The sequence below is a fragment of the Dama dama genome, chromosome 14 (assembly GCF_033118175.1).
Source record: "Dama dama isolate Ldn47 chromosome 14, ASM3311817v1, whole genome shotgun sequence".
Taxonomy (NCBI): domain Eukaryota; kingdom Metazoa; phylum Chordata; class Mammalia; order Artiodactyla; family Cervidae; genus Dama; species Dama dama.
In genome coordinates this window covers 65,139,880-65,155,196 of record NC_083694.1, presented here as the reverse complement: position 1 = coordinate 65,155,196, position 15,317 = coordinate 65,139,880, and the positions used below count along the sequence as shown (strand labels likewise).

Sequence of the window (15,317 nt, the reverse complement as noted above, 5' to 3'; positions counted from 1 at the left end):
GAAAATGGGGAGAGGGGTAAATTGGGGATCTGGGCTTAACAGATACACACTACTATATATAAAATGGATAAATAATACAGCACAGGGAACTATATTCAATATCTTATAGTAATCTATAATGGAAAAGAATCTGAAAAAGAATATGTGTGTGTGTGCATGTTGTGTGTAGTTGGATCACTTTGCTGTATAGCTGAAACAACACAACACTGTAAATCAACTATAGTTCAATTAAAATAAAAGATAACTGGCTATGTAAGAAGGCAAATGAGTATTCTTTGTGTTGCCTTTGGCAGCTTGGTTAAAAACTCATTGTGATACTCTCTGGAGTGCTGTGAACTTCTAAACATTTAACATGACACAGTGGGAGCATTGTGGAAAGATGCATATTAATATTTAAAATTTCTCACAAAATCTGTTATGCTTGAAACAGACTACGTATGAGGATAATAGATACCCTCTGGTTATTTTGCCGCCTCTAATTCACACAGGTTGACATCACCGCGTTTTTAACCTCTCATTTCTGTACGACAAAATGTTCGGTGGCTGACTACTCAGACACACTGATTACTTTTATGGCACAACTTATGAAGAGTTTAGTTAAATAGCCTAATGCAGGTTTACAGCCTTGCTGATATTTCCCAAATATAAATTTACGTGTGCTGAAATAGTTATAGTAGTTTTGGTATTTGGCTAATTGTTTTAGCCCCAACTTTGTATGATATAAAAAAGTCAAAACACAATGTTAAACTTGAGCCAGATCGTGGGACTAATTTTTCTAAAGTTCAGAATGTTTGCTTCTTTCCAAGAATAATTTTTGTTTTGTATTGAACGTCTTAATTTGTTGTTAGTGTACTGCTTTGGAACAAAAACTGAAAAAATTGACTGAAGATTTGAGTTGTCAGCGTCAAAATGCAGAAAGTGCCAGATGTTCTCTGGAACAGAAAATCAAGGAAAAAGAAAAAGAATTCCAAGAGGTAAGGTAAACGGATTCATGAGGAGTTTGTCCAGAAGACTCTTGTGGTCATTTCCTAGTTTGATCATTTGAAAAGAGGAGTGTCTGTCATCATTTGGGATGTTCCAGTAGAGGGGAAATGCTGTGTGTGGAAAAGGTTACTATACTTTCCTTCACACTTTTCCATCTTTCAGTTTTTGATTGGAGAAGGGCTTTAGAATTTTTTTTTTAATCTGTTTTCTGATTTGTTTGAAATTTGATACCAAGTAGAAAAGGATTATATTTCTTATTTCAAACACTCTGTGTTGTAAGGGAAATTATATTACATTCTACAGCTGTTTGGTTTTTTTTTTTTCTTTTTTTCACTTTTTTACAAGTTTTATTTGTTTTTTAAATTTTTGGCCATACCCTGTGGTATGTGGAATATTAGTTCTCCAACCAGTGATTGAATCTACACCTAATCCACATTGGAAGGTGGAGTCTTAACCACTGGTCTGCAGGGGAAGTCCTTCCAGCTGCTTTTAAAGTCTGTGAGTTGGCAAATACATTAAAAAGGTGATTAATGTCTAGGGGGAAGAAGTTGGCAGACAAGTTAGGGCTGAAGATGCACTTAAATAAATCTTGGTATCAGTTTCAGGTGAGTTAGCCTGGAAGTAGGTCTGTAGTCTTTTCAGTGAGAGTTACTGGAATTGTTAATCTGGGGTCCCTGTGTGGTTATTAAAGGTAATTGGTGGCATCTGCTTACTCTTATTCTCAATGGTCAGTGGTGTATGGTGTTCGATGTTTTAAGCCCCATTTTTGAGTCTGTTGATTTCTCAGTGGGGTTGTGATCGGTTGACTCTCAGCTCTACCCTTTTGTCCCTGGGTACCTCAGAACAGAGGTGATTCATTTAAGATGGGGATGAGGTGCCAGCGGGCCAGTTTCCACGTGTTCTCCTGGTGGAGTGCTTCATCTTCCGCTCAGAGACCGGGATCTGATGCCCGGGACTGGTGCTAAGGCTGCCTGTGTTGGTCATCAAGTAGATGCTGACTGGCTCCATGCTCTCCTGTTCTTTCAGAAGAGCAGTGCCTGGAGGATATCTGGGTCTCGCCCTGGGCTCTCCCTTGTTAACCAGCATCCGTTGGATGCATTTGACTTTCACTTTTTAGGAGCTCTCCCGTCAACAGCGTTCCTTCCAGACCCTGGACCAGGAGTGCACTCAGATGAAAGCCAAGCTCACCCAGGAGCTACAGCAAGCTAAGAACACACACAACATCCTGCAGGCTGAACTGGATAAAGTAGGGTGCTAACTTACTTCTCCCTCCCCCACAACCTCCTCCCCCACGTTTTATTTTTTTATATTTTCTTCCCCCATGTTTTAAAATAACGGGTCATTTCTGTACCACAGTGGAAATAGGATTCCTTTAAAGGAAAAAAAACTTTCCTCACTTTCTTTAGTTATTAAAGTGGAGAGCAAACTGAACCTCTCTGGGTCTGCGTGTTCTCATTTAGAGAAAGGGGACGTGGAGTGGGGATCTCAGATCTGAGGGTCTGTGGGCGTCTCTGATATTCCGGTGGTTCTTGGTCATGCCACCACACAGGAGCTCTCCTAAGTGAGTATGCCCCCAGTCAAAGTGCTGAAAATTATAATTTACTCTTTTAACACCCACTGCACAAATGATTTCATCCAGATTTATGGCTTTTTGAATCTTCCATGTGATGATGACACCCATGTTTAAATCTCCAGCCTGGGTGTCTGGTCTGAACTTCAGACTTGGGGTGTGCATTCGATATTCCCACTCACGTGTCTAACAGGCATTTCACACTTAACATGCAGTCACTGGAACTCCAGCTTTTTGCAGACTTGTTCTTTGCTTCGTCTTCCTTGTCCCAGTAAAGAGCAATTCCATTCTTCACATTGCTTCGGTCAAAACCTTCCCGTCGTCTTCAACTCCTCTTTCCTCTCATATGTCAAAGTAATCCCTTAAAACTCTGCTGACTGTGCCTTTATTTATTCACACACATACACTTGAGTATATTTGTGTATATCTACGCATATGTGTATTTGCATGCACTTGTATATATGTGCTCTAATATACATTATCTCTCACCTGGGTTTCTGTACTAGCAGAATCCTCCTGTGCCAGGATAAATTTTTATGAATTATTTATTGGCTGTCCTCCAAGATTAAAAAAACAATAAACATTTACAGATGTATAATTTTTTTTTTCTTGTTTTAATTTTTGTTAAAAAAGGAAAACTGTCTGAGCTTTGTCCTTGTCAGATGTTTTGTAGTTTGTTTGTTTTCCCTACTGATGGGTACTGAGGTTTGTATAGTACCATTGGTAGTATCACTGGGCAGGTAAACGTGTGGGGCTGATATTTCTGTAGGACAGTTTCCTGCATGTGACATTGATGGCCTCTAGGGCATATATCTTCTCACGTGTGACAGGGTGCTTCCAAGCTGCCCTCAGGAACGTTGTAGCAGTTTACCTGACACCAGGTATGAGGCCTCTTAAATTCATCCTGCTAGTAGCGAACAGTCCTGATTTTAAAAATTTTGCCAAAGAGTGAAAAATATTATTGTTTTAATTCACACTTTCTTGATTACCACTGAGGTTATTTCTTTCAGAGGGTGACTTGCCATTTATATCTTTTGTATAAAATTTCTGTGTCTGTCTTTTCCTCATTTTTAAATGGGCTTGCTTTTTTGTACATTGAATCATAGATACGCTTTATGTGTTGTATTTTGGAATATCATTTTTATTCTGTTGTATTTATTGCAAATGTGTACTCTCAGTTTGTTTTCCCATCTTTTGCTGTTGTTGTTTCTCATCTCATTTTTTTTTTTTAACAAATTTTAGTTGTTTATTACTATTTAGTTGTTTTATTTCTTGTGGTTAACTTCTTTCTTTCGTGGTTTCCTCCCCAAGCCCAGCCTTATTCATCAACATATGCTATTGCCAAGTGATGTCATGGGTTAACATGATGGTATTTTAAGTTCTGCTTCTAGGACCATGTTAAGCTATAACATATATGGTATGTCTCAGCCAAAATAGATTGCTTCAGTTCTTATATTCCATGACCTTCTTATTATTTAAGAGTGAATAGCTGCTTGAAAAGTAAAAACAAAAACGAAGCTTGGCCTTGTTTTCTCCTTGCAGGTCACGTCTGTAAAGCAACAGCTAGAAAAAAAATTGGAAGAGTTTAAGCAAAATTTCAGCAGAACCGAACAGGCCTTACAGTCAAGTCAGACCAAGGAAAGCGAGCTGAGGAGAAACAGTGAGGTGAGGAGCAGAGAGCATTTATTTGCTTCTGTGCATGAGGAAGTGCCAGGGTTAGAGAATTTCTGCACCATTTTCCAGCAGTGTTTTTCTTTTCTTTTTTATTTGCCGGAAGTATTACAAAGTGTTTTGTATATAATCTATGACATAGAACGTAAGTGGTTTTTTTACTTTCTATTCTGATGTAACTTACTAATATGCATCTACCAATTATTGGAAAACATGACTTGTAGTAAGACCATTTGGTACTACTGTTTATTATTTTAAGATATATTTAAACCACCTGTGAGGTGGAAGGATGGAAGAAAGCAAGGGATTTTCTTTTCTTCTCTTTTTTTTCTTTTTAATTTTAAAATGTATTTAATTTTTGCTGCACTGGGTCTTCACTGCACAGGCTTTCTCTAGTTATGGTGGCTTTTCCTGTTACAGAGCAGGGGCTCTAGGGCACTCGGCCTCAGTGGTTGCAGCACACAGGCTCACACAGTTGCCCCATGGCATGTGGGATATTTCTGGACTAGGGATCGAACCGGTGTCCCCTGCAGTGCAGGCAGACTCTTAACCACTGGACCACCAAGGAAGTCCCGCAAGGGATTTTCTAAGTGAAAAGTAACAAAGTTGGTGATAGAAGGTATGATTTAAGTCCTCTTTCCAAGGGTTGGCTTTTGAATCATCAAGTATCAAAAACCATGTGCAAAGTGATAGACTTAAATAAAATTTTTTTGAAAGAGAAAGGGTTTCTAGATTTAACATTGTTACAAAAGCGTCAAGCAATAAAAATTGTATTACTCTGGCTTCAGCAGTCACACACTAACCTTCATGTTAAACATGTGCAGGCATGGGTGATGGTGTCTTCGTAGAGTCATGGTCTTGATACACAATGGTGGATGAGGTTTCCCAGTGACGAGGATACAAGGATTAGCTTGATATTGCTTCTACTAATAGATTTTATCTGTACTTACTTTAATTTGGTTCTCTCTGAATTTCTTTAGTTGCTTGGAGTTTATTTTAAAGGACTTAATTAAAATCCACCTAGGGATAGTTAATAGGCTGAAACAATTTGAATAGAGCCATAAGTCACCATCATAATTTTATGAAGAAGCATAGCAGAACAACAGACGTCTCTTTTCCATCAAATATCACAGGGAAGACTATTTTTCACTAGTTTTTAAAATATTTTTATAAAATATTAAATATTAAATCTTTTACGTATCTAAAATTACTTGTTAGATTGTATAGATTTTTTTCTTTTTAAGTTCTCTGTAAGGAACAGTGATTTATCCAGGTGAGACAAGTCTAAATGTATTTATCCTCTCAGCTTCAAAAAGTGTATTGGTTCTAGAATCAGAACATCTGTCAGTGGCAAAGAAGGGGTTGTTAAAGCAGCTATAGCCTCAGAGGGGTAATATTGCTGGAGAGAGGCGGCCACAGCCCCAGCCGCCTGAGTGGAGGAAAGCTTCATATCAGATGATGGTTTCATCAGCAAACGTTTTTAAATGGAAGCGTTTGTTTCAGCAAAACAAATGTTTGCCTTTTGGCCAGTGGGGACCAACCAACAGATGCTTCTGCTAACATTTCCACAGGCAGACTGGCACCGAGCTCTTCCCTCTCTGAGCTTCCCTTTCAGCCAGGAACTCTCCTGCGACTCCACTGGCTGCCTGGTGGAAACATTTTGTAAAAGCGATCGTCTGGTTAAATGGGTCCAAACACTTTTCAAACGGTTTGCCTGGCCAAACGCTTTGCATAGTGAGCTGGACATTTCTTGCAGGTGTTTCTGAAGACTCATGCGTCCCTGCAGGGTCTGGTTTGTCAGCCGAGGAGCTGTCCACCATGAACTCGAGCTGTGCTGAGTTCAATGCCAGTCATGTTGTGCTCAATATTTCATAAATTTCTGTGTCCAATGAGGGCAGTCATGGAGGTGTCTAGCACGGGGCCAGGGAATTCATTTAGAAATAGTCTTCAATGCATGTTTGTGTGTATGTGTCTTCTTTTGAGAATAATATCAAAAATTCAAAGGGCTTAGCTGGCTCTCACATTTTGAATTGGGATTGGAATCAGAAAAACAATCTACCCAGTTTGACGGGTGGTATAACTTTGTGGTAAAATGGTGGCTTTAGATGCCCTGAGATCTGAACCTGCTGTGTGGCCTCGGGACCATGACTTACCCTTTGAGTCTGACTTGCCTTATCTTCATATGAGGACTAATAAAACCCTTCCATTTTCAGAAGGGTTTAAATTAAGTATTGTATGCCAAGTGCTTAGACCTGTGCCTAATCCATAAGGGCCCTTTGGTCTTGATAACTGTTAGAACTTTTTGGTGTGACCACTGTTTGCTGTCACTCATAGGCACAGAAAGTGATGAGCAAAGGACACGGCATTTGAGATTTTTCACATTTAAAATTATAGCCTATTCTAGTCTATCACTCTGGGTGTCTTTCTGTATCTAATTATAAGTAAGTGCAAGCAAGTTTAGTGCGCTTATAGGTTTTGGATGCTGAAATTATGTGACAGTTGTACTGAAATGTTCCTTGTCCGTGTTTAGGAAACTAATATGCCGCTCACAATGAGAAATTATCAGTAGTGGAAACGTGATTTAATGGCCCAATCAAGGGTAAAGTTAACATTTAGTATCAAAGTGAATGGAGGGTTTAGCTAGGCTGCTCATCCAACATCTAGTGCCAGCCCCATAGTGCTGGGGTTAGACGATCATAAACCATCATTTGACAGCCAAGATGAGGGAACACTTGCTTGGGGACCTTCCTGCGCGTGGGGACCTGTATGACACGGGGTCCTCTAAGGGACCTGGTCTGGCAGGCAAGAATGATGAGGTGGAAGGGGAGAAACACATCCTTTGCATCCATCCCTGGTTCACCATATAGACTTCATGCCAGCAGGGGACGTATTAAGCTTCATTCATGGGTGCGATCACGAGATGCCACACAGTAACTGAAATGTGTTTTGTCTGGCCCTAGGAAATGACACTTCCCTTGCTGCTTCTAAAACCAGAGTTGCTCTGGGTGGAACTGCTTGCTAAGCTCTAATGCTGGCTTGTGGTTATAGGGATTTTTGCTGTGTGTTTCCAGGCCAGTACCCAATTTTTCAAATCATGTTTGGTGGCGAGAGATGCCTGGGAGACTGTATCCTTGTATGCTTAACTCATTGTTGGTAATGAGCTACCCAATCAAGTCTTAAGTGGCTGTAAGCTGTGCAGAAAACTAATTGCTGATGGATGGCAGCCTACAGCTTCATTTTCAGATATTCATTTTCTAAATTCTGGCCTTTTAAAATTCTTGGGTTGGCTATAGCCATAGCATGATAAGCCTGCAGGGTCCTGGGGTTGGCTGAATGTTTCTTCATTTGAAACAAATATTTACGGAGCTAATGCCAGAATAAAGGCATGTTAATCTTTCCACTGGGCTTAGTGTTCACTTAAATGTCTCCAGTTATGGACATGATGGATAGACGAACAGACACATAAACATCAGTTGTCCCCCTCCCTCCTGGGGTCCCTCCTTCCTCTTCTTTTCACCTTCCCTCCTCCTGCTGGGATGCACCCAGCTTTGCATATAGTCTTGTCAGTTTTCTTGTCACACCTCTAGATGTAGATGCCCTTTGATTCAATGATTTTTTTAGAGCAAAAAATACAAGTTGCAAAATGCAACTTAGATGGTTACATTCTAGTTACTTTCCTATGTTGAGCTCATTTAGCTGATCTGAACATTGAACACACAGAATCTAGCTGCTGTTGAATTTTAGGAAGAAACACTACTACTGATGCCCCATTGCCTGCCTTAGAGTGAGTAAAGGTATTTTTCCTTTCACATCTGTGATCTCATTTGAGTGGTGATTTTTCTGAGTCTGAAGAGCAAACAAGTGATTACACATTCTCTAGCTGAATGATGCTCGTTTAAGTCAATCACATCCTTGCACCTTAGTGATCATTCATCCTGTGCAGAATTTCATAATGACTGGTATGAACATCAGTCTTGACATGAGTCGGTGTGGGCCTTTAGTTCTGGTGGATCTCTTAATTTGATGGAGTCTTACTCAGTTGAGCGAATGGAAAGGAGGGAGGATCAAGACAAAGGAGACAGAAATACAATGACAACGGGCTCTTAAATTTTGATGATGAAATGAACATATATACACGAACACAGCAGCCGCCAGCAAGTTTTCAAGTACTTTGTACCAGCCAGACTCTCCCTCCTCTTGAATTTGGCTTTGCTACATCAGTACCCATCTGCTGGTAGTAACCAGACGGATAATTGAAGGCAGGCTTCCAGCACCACGTTGCCAGGGCCATCTGTTTTCTAACGGTGCAGTAGGGTTTTGGAGGATGGGTCTTAACTGTTTCTTTAAGAATTCAAAAATTTCCTTTACTTCTCAGAGGAATATTTTTTTAAGTGTGTTTGTGTGCTTTTAAAATTAGGCTTATGAGTTTCCCCTTCCCACACCACTCCAAGGATGGGGTTGCTTAGTTCCATCAGTTTGTAATGATACATGCCAATTCCCAGTGATCCAGAAGGTGCCGTATAATATAGGTTGAAATAATTAACAACTGTAATATCATTGAAGGTTGAACAGCAGGTTGAGGAATATGGATAGAGGAGTTATAATATTGATTATGCAAGTCACATGGTTAACAAGAAGCGTTTTTATTTGGCAGACAAATATTGCTTCGTTTTAAGACTAAGACAAATAGATCTCCCTAGAAAATAGAATGAGGCTGCGTGTGTGTCTCTGCTATTCTATGGCACATCAATGCACGGCTCTTCATTTAGTCAGGTACCCACCAAAGGACCTGTCTTCACTGGGAAGCCTCAGATTCCTCCACCGAGAACTGATCCTTCCGTGCTCCAGCCATCTCATTTCTCATAGCACACTTCACCTCTCTTAAGCATATAACACATCCTGCCATGTATTAAGTGATAGCCCCCTCAGGCAGGTACCTGTCCTGAGGGCAGAGACTCTGTCTTAATTTGTAACTGCACCTTTCATAATGCCCATTCCAACATCTTGTACATTGCAGATTTTAATAAACATTTCTTAAAGGTAATTTTACTCATAAAGACATTCCCATAGAGCAGTGAAACTTAAGATGGTTTTACAACAAAACATCAAAAATCGTCACAAGAATTTTTTTGGTTCGTTAGCACCTCGGAACTTAGCAAAGATATTTTTGATTATTTAGGCGTGATGGAAACTTGGAGCAATTGTGCCTTTAGGGAGCTTGTAAAAAGGGTTTTTCTTATGAGCGACTGCTTCAAAAAGTAAACTTCTTGAAGGAAAAAGATTATCATCAATTCTTAGGTTTCGTGCTTCTGACTTCTATTTGTGATATCATTTTATTGAAATAAAACTATCTAACTTCATTGCTTGAAGGGCAAGTGAGATTCACACATGGTCCCATGAGACAGAAGTCCCACCGAGGCAGAAGGGCTGAGTTGTTTGAGCATTTGCCAGGACAGTAAGATAACTAACTAAACCTGTCTTGTAGGAAATGAAGAGGGAAAACAGCTTCCTCAAGAGTCAGTCTGAGCAGAGGGCCCGAGAAGTCTGCCACCTGGAGGAAGAACTGAAGAAGGCCAAGCAGTGTTTGAGTCAGAGCCAGAATTTTGCAGAAGAAATGAAGGGTGAGTGGCATTTTAGAGTTCTTTCTCTAGGCTAATGTTCCCTCGAGGGAGGGTGGATGTCATTAGAAACTTCTTTGAATTTTTCCATATCTTCTCCCAGAGAGATTTCAGCAGCTGATGTGGAAAAAGTTTTTGCTTTTCCACTTTTTAGTTTCCAGAATGATAATTGGACTTTTTTTTTATTGGAACACACTGAGTCCCCAAATGCCTGGTTTTCAGTACTTTGAAACCAGAAGGGTAAATATTTTCCACACAAAAGTAAATTGTTGGTGTTGTCTCTCCCCAGAGTGCTATTTTGTGTCTCAAGTGGGTTTGTTAGTTATATCCAGACGGCTCATCTTCTCACCCATTACCATTTCCCTTATAATGGAAAATTCTATATTAAATGCATGTTTTCCCAGCCCTTAGTGACCATTGTTTTTGGATGGCTTACTTGACTGAATGATTTTATTTCTTTACTTTCTATATAGCCACAGGATGATGCTATGTACACCAGATGATTCCACTGTTTGTTTCACATTTATTTGTATGTGGAATGTGTCTTTATTTAGATTTATTTTCTCCCCTGGGGTGTTTGCACGTCTTGGATTTCTTTTAACCTGAGTACTTCTGACTCTTTTCTTTTTTAAATTCTAATATCCCCATACAGCTTTCAATTTTCCACGGCAGGAGGTAGAAATATCAATCTTCAGATTTTTTGAAAGAAAACTATAGGAAAAGAAAGAGTTAGGGATTTTTTTCAGCGTTGCTTGGGGCTCTCACAAGCGAATAGCCTCTATGGCGCTGTCCGCAGCAGCCATCCACTCTCAGTAGGTAGACGGAGATGAGCGGGCTAAAAAGAGGAATTGCTGCCCAGCTGGTATAACACCTGAGTTTATAATACATGCTGCCTTTCTCATCGACTACTGAGATTCTTAACTTTTATTGTTTCTCGGCGTTCTTGAGAAGGCTTCCCATTGTTGAATGAAAGCAATGTGATTGTTCTCAACTGGGAGAGGCCTGTGGGCAGAGGGGAGTTTTTAAGCAGAGAACAGGCAGTGATGGAGTCTCTGACAGCTTCCTGATGGTTCTTATCTTCACAGGCACCACCCTGACTGAGGGGCTGGGGTGTGGGGCCATTGCTCCTCACTGATATTCCTGTGTGTGCCTCGAGGGTTGCTGATATATAGAACCATATATACTTTGGGAAAAAAAATATATTTTTTAATCTAAGTATAGTTGGTTTACAAAGTTGTGTTAGTTTTGGTTGTACAGCAGAGTGATTCAGTTATACATACATACACACATATATACACACATAGCTGTTTTCAAGTTATTGTCCTTTATAGGTTATTACAGAATACTTCAGTATAATTCCCTGTAGCAACACATACTCTGTCCTTAAGCCTGATCCTATGCATTTTTGACTAAAATGGCGAAGAAGTGACTCACCTTTCTGAGATATCGGGGATATTGCACAGTGATGTGGGATGTTTCCATCCTGGTGCTGCTCCTCTCGCACTTTTCTCTCCTTGAATAGCTATTTCCAAAGGGCAAAAATATGCATATACATAAGCGTATACAAGGTAAAAGAATAAAAGAAAGTTTCAAGTGCTTAGGAGAATAACCCCTTGGTGTTTTATACAATAGCACTTTGTTATGCTGCTTATAAAGAAGATAAACACATGTATTACCATCCTGAAAAGGACCATTTTCTCATTTTCTTTATATGAGCTTAGATAATTGTCAGGTGGTTTACTTTCAAGGAGGTATGCAGGCAGTAATGCCAGTTTTTACATGACTTAAGCTGTTTTTTTTTTTTTTTTTAAGAGTTTAGAATTCTTGTAGAATAAATATTTATTAAAGCCGTGACAACTTAAAAATATATTTTTTCCTGTTTTAATAGCTAAGAATACCTCTCAGGAAACCATGTTAAGAGATCTTCAAGAGAAGATAAATCAGCAAGAGAATTCCTTGACTTTAGAGAAACTGAAGCTTGCCTTGGCTGACCTGGAAAAGCAGCGAGATTGTTCTCAAGACCTTTTGAAGAAAAGGGAACATCACATTGAACAACTGAACGAAAAGTTAAGCAAAACAGAAAGAGAATCCGAAGCATTGTTGAACGCTTTGGAATTAAAGAAGATAGAATATGAAGAACTGAAAGAAGAGAAAACTCTGTTTTCTCGCTGGAAAAGTGAAAACGAACAACTTTTAAATCAGATGGAATCAGAAAAGGAGAGCTTGCAGAGTAAAGTTAATCACTTGGAAACTTGTCTTAAGACACAACAGATAAAAAGTCATGAATATAATGAGAGGGTAAGAACCCTGGAGATGGAAAGAGAAAATCTAAACGTGGAGATCAGGAACCTTCAAAATGTGATCGACAGCAAGACCGCGGAGGCAGAGACGCAGAAACGAGCTTATGGAGAACTGCAACAGAAAGCTGAGTTCTCAGATCAGAAACATGAGAAGGAGATAGAAAATATGTGTTTGAAAATCTCTCACCTCACTGGGCAAGTGGAAGACCTAGAACATAAGCTTCAGTTACTGTCAAGTGAAATCATGGACAAAGACCAGCGTTATCAAGACTTGCATGCTGAATCTGAGAGCCTCAGGGATCTGCTAAAATCTAGGGATTCCTCTGTGGTGATAAGTGAGCCTCATCAGAGAAGTTGTTTGGCTTTTGAACAGCAGTCTGCACTGAACAATTCCTTCACAAATATAATTGGAGAGCAAGAAAGTGTGCCTTCAGAAAGGAGCGGATGCCGTGTAGCCACAGACCAAAGTCCTAAAAGTTCATCCGTGTTGCAAAATAGAGTCGTTTCTCTCGAATTTTCCTTAGAGTCGCAAAAGCAGATGAACTCAGATCTGCAGAAGCAGTGTGAAGAGTTGGTGCAGATCAAAGGAGAAATTGAAGAAAACCTCATGAAAGCAGAACAGATGCATCAAAGTTTTGTGGCTGAAACAAGTCAACGCATTAGTAAGCTACAAGAAGACACTTCTGTTAATCAGAGTGTTGTTGCTGAAACTTTAGCTGCCCTGGAGAGCAATGAAAGAGAGTTGCAACTTTTGAATGAAAAATTAGAAACGGAGCAGGCAGAGATTGGAGAGTTAAAAAAGAACAGCCATTTACTGCAGGAATCTCTAAAGGAGCTACAGTTCTTGTCTGAATCCCTGAGCTTGGAGAAAAAGGAACTGAATTCCATTATTTCTCTAAATAAAAAGGACATTGAAGGGTTGACCCAAGAGAATGGGACTCTCAAGGAAATTAATGCCACCTTAACTCAAGAGAAGATGAACTTGCTCCAAAAAACCGAGAGTTTTTCAAACTGTATAGATGAAAGAGACAAAAGCATTTCAGAGTTAACTAATCAGTACAAACAAGAAAGACTTACTTTACTACAAAGATGTGAAGAAACAGGAAATGCATTTCGGGATCTTAGTGAAAAATACAAAGCGGTTCAGGAAAAGAACTCTAAATTAGAATGCTTGCTGAGTGAGTGCACAGGTGTTTGTGAAGACAGAAAAAATGAATTAGCACAGTTAAAGGAAACATTTGCAAGAGAACACCAAGCATTTGTATCGCAGTTAGCATTAGCTGAAGAAAGAAACCAGAATTTAATTCTGGAGTTGGAGACAGTGCAGCAAGCCCTGCAGTCTGAGATTACAGATATCCAAAACAGTTCCAAGAGGGAGGCCGATGGTTTAAAGCAAGAAATCATGAGTTTAAAGGAAGAACACAATAAGATGCAACAGGAAGTTAATGCCTTATTACAAGAGAATGACCACCTGATGGAATTAATGAAGACGAAACATGAGTATCAATGTCTAGAATTGGAACCAATTCAAGACTCTGAGAAAGAAGGAGAGAGGGAGATAAATACATGTCACGTTCAACTTCCAATGGATCTTGATGTAAAAGATACTTCTCTAGACACTTATAATGCACAACTGGCGCAAGTAGAAACTAAAGTCAGAAACATGGGATTAAAACTTCAGCAAAGTGAAAAGGAAGAGTGTCTCCAGCACGAATTACAGACTAGAGAATTAGAAACTGAAGATTTGCAACAAGATACTCGGTCACAAGATATCAGTGGCCTTGGAGACTCTGAAATAGATCCAGAAGAAAAATATATTTCAGTGCTTCATGAGTTGTCAACAAGTCAGCAGGACAATGCCCACCTGCAGTGCTCTCTACAGACAGCCATGAACAAGCTGAATGAGTTAGAGAAAATGTGTGAAGCCCTGCAGGTTGAAAAGTCTGAACTCATATGTGAGCTGAATGACTCAAGATCAGAATGTATCACAGCAACTAGTAAAATGGCAGAAGAGGTAGGGAAACTAGTAAATGAAGTTAAAACATTAAATGACGAAAATGGACTTCTCCAAGGCGAGTTAGTGGAAGAAACTCCAGTAGGTGAATTCAGTGAACAACAAGATGAGCAGACGTCTGCGAACTTAAATCCTTTGGATGACAATAATTTCTATGAGCATTTGACCTTGTCAAACAAAGAGGTTCAAGTGCACTTTGCTGAATTACAGGAGAAATTTTCATCTTTACAGAGTGAACACAAAATTTTACATGATCAGCACTGTCTGATGAGCTCTAAGATGTCAGAGCTGCAGTCCTACGTTGACACATTAAAGGCTGAAAATTCCGTCCTGTCCATGGGTCTGAGAAGCTCTCAAGGCGACCTGGTGAAGGAGGTGGTGCCAGGACGCGGGGAGGAGCATTTGCTGTCCTTGTCATTCTCTTGTGTGACTGACCGCCCCGCTGACGCGGGTCTGGGAGAGTCCTCTTTCTACAAAGATCTTCTAGAGCACACAACAGAAACGTCCCTCTTGAATAATTTAGAAGGGACTGTTTGGGCAAACCAGTCCACTGTGGAGGAAGTCTCTTGCAGTAGTCTGGAGGAGGAGAAGGAGGAAAATCTGACCGAGAAGGAAATCCCCTCTGCCCCCCTGAGGAGCCCGCGAGAACCCGAGACCCTCTGTCAGACGTACCTCCAGTCCCTCAAGCAGCTGGAAGAGAAAATTGAAAGTCAAGGGATTACGAAAAACAAGGAAATCCAAGAGCTCAAGGAGTTACTGAGTTCTTCGAGGGAGGAGCTCGCCTACCTCAGGAAGCAGTGTTTGTCGGAAAATGAACGGTGGCAGCAGAAGCTGACCGACGTGACAGCCGAGATGGAGTCCAAGCTGGCGGCTGAGAAGGAACACACGGGGCGTCTGACACTTGAGCTCGAGGTGGCGCGGCTCCAGCTGCAGGGTCTGGACTTGAGCTCCCGGTCTCTGCTTGGCGCCGACATAGAGGATGTAAGTACACGGGACTGACATGCCCTTTCTCTAATCGCGTGCCTAGCAGGCACGCAGTGTTTATTGAGATTGACAGTAAATCCAAATTAAAATATTTTTAGGGTTTAAGGAAATAAGAGAAAAATATACCACAATTTTGAAAAAATAAGCCAGAACTTGGGGGGGTAATTTCTATCCTG

At 40.3% G+C, this 15,317-nt stretch overlaps 1 protein-coding gene across 2 annotated transcripts in view; it reads left to right on the top strand.

Annotated features, from left to right (window-relative positions):
* Positions 1-15,317, top strand: part of CENPF (centromere protein F) — a 61,396-nt gene that overhangs the window by 21,031 nt on the left and 25,048 nt on the right. For both annotated transcript variants that reach the window (XM_061160954.1, XM_061160953.1), the window contains exons 8-12: positions 849-974; positions 2,102-2,230; positions 4,097-4,219; positions 9,711-9,846; positions 11,732-15,138. In XM_061160954.1, coding sequence (XP_061016937.1) covers positions 849-974; positions 2,102-2,230; positions 4,097-4,219; positions 9,711-9,846; positions 11,732-15,138 — 3,921 coding nt within the window. The remainder of the gene's footprint in view (positions 1-848; positions 975-2,101; positions 2,231-4,096; positions 4,220-9,710; positions 9,847-11,731; positions 15,139-15,317) is intronic.